The 1,628-nt window shown below is 48.5% G+C and overlaps 1 protein-coding gene across 1 annotated transcript; it reads left to right on the top strand.

The window, feature by feature from the left end:
- Positions 1-286: 286 nt before the first annotated feature.
- LOC106813242 (melanocortin receptor 4-like) lies at positions 287-1,282 on the top strand. The gene is made up of 2 exons (XM_014817332.1): positions 287-565; positions 725-1,282. The coding sequence occupies exons 1-2, from the start codon at positions 287-289 to the stop codon at positions 1,280-1,282; spliced, it is 837 nt and encodes a 278-aa protein (XP_014672818.1).
- Positions 1,283-1,628: the final 346 nt, after the last annotated feature.

A 1,628-nucleotide genomic window follows, 5' to 3' on the forward strand; every position in this document is an offset into this window, starting at 1 on the left:
ACAACAATACCCCGCATCACGCTAGATCAACGCTTCAAGAAAAAGAACGACGCGTTTCTACTGAAAATTCACTAGCTAAGCGACGTAATATTTGGACAATAAATTATGTGGCACAGTATCGTGATGATACTGCGAGTAAAATGGAGTTCAGAAACAGAATTGCTGGGAGGGAGAGGCAGAGATATTATTTAGTATAAAAACACATAAATGTAATACAAAGCGGCAGAGGTATGCCATTAGTGGCTGGCCATTACGGAGCTGGCGTGGTGAGATTTATTTCTGCATCATGGCGACAGCTAATGGTTCACTGTGCAACATTTCCGGGTCCGTGTCCGAGAATGGGAGCATGGTCGGCTGCATGGAGTCGGATATTGAGCAGGCAACGGTTGAATCCATTCAGGCGTGGATCGCTTACCTGCTGATTCCTCTCAACATGATCAGCATACTTGCTAATCTTCTCGTCACCTTGGCTGTGACACGGACATCACACCTGCAGGAGCCGGCACACAAGCTGATCGCAAACTTGGCTGTCGCTGATTTTTTCATGGGCGTGCAAGGAACCTTCGTATCACCAACAATCTTTCTTATCGAATTCCCGCCAAATATCATATGCCTTGGACACTTCAGTTTGGTTACGCTCTCGGCCCTTGCATCAACAAACTCTCTCATTGCCATCAACGTAGACATGTACATTGCAATATCGCGACCGCTACACTACTACCAGATCGTCAGACCGCGCGTTATCTTAGTAATGGTAGTCCTCGCTTGGAGCTTTGCCTTCTTTGCAAGCGTGATGACTCTCATTGGCAACCGCTGGCAGCCGGATCAACCATGTATGTATGACACAGTCACGAGTAGAACATGTCTCGTCTGTAGCTCTCTAGTCATTGGTACGTGTGGCGTCGCCATCATCTCCATCTACGCTTACATGATGATAATTGCCAAGCACCACCAGCAGCAGATCCACCAGGAACTGTTCAGCAGCGGTTCGCAGGAAGCAGGAGCGACCGGAAAATCCTTCTCTGCTGAGCTCGCATGGCATCTGAAGCTTGCCAAGACGTTTGGCATCGTCGCCGGCGCTTTCTTCGTTTGCTGGGCTCCGTATTTCATCATGATGCTGCTGAGCGTTGCCGACGTCTACCACGACACGGTCGGCGTGGCGCGAGGCATCGGCTACCTGCTGGCGTACTCAAACTCTTGCATGAACTTCTTCATATATGCTGCGAAGAGCGGTCAGTTCCGCGCCGCCTTCCGGGCGGTGTTGCCCTCGCGTGGACACTAGAAACGTCTCTACTATCCAACCTTACTGGAATCATCGTGATTTTTTCATCCGTTTCCTTAAGTGTTTAAGCAGGTAGATTGATTTAGCTTTTACGTTAGCTGAGTTTCGGGCGGGGTTCGGGGCAGTGTTACCCATGCGCTGGCTACTAAAGAACGCCCGTTCATCCGTCTATCGTTCCACGTGTTTCACCATCTCACAGTGTTTCTCATATTCTTCGTTAGACCGATATCGCGTTCACGTAAGTGTGCAGAGAATTATTAATTAAGTGTTTGGCTTTGCTGATTAGATTCAAGTAACAATATGCTCTGACTACAGCGTACACTAGTAGAGTACATTGATGCTACAA

Source organism: Priapulus caudatus, unplaced genomic scaffold (assembly GCF_000485595.1).
Source record: "Priapulus caudatus unplaced genomic scaffold, Priapulus_caudatus-5.0.1 Scaffold744, whole genome shotgun sequence".
NCBI lineage: Eukaryota > Metazoa > Priapulida > Priapulimorpha > Priapulimorphida > Priapulidae > Priapulus > Priapulus caudatus.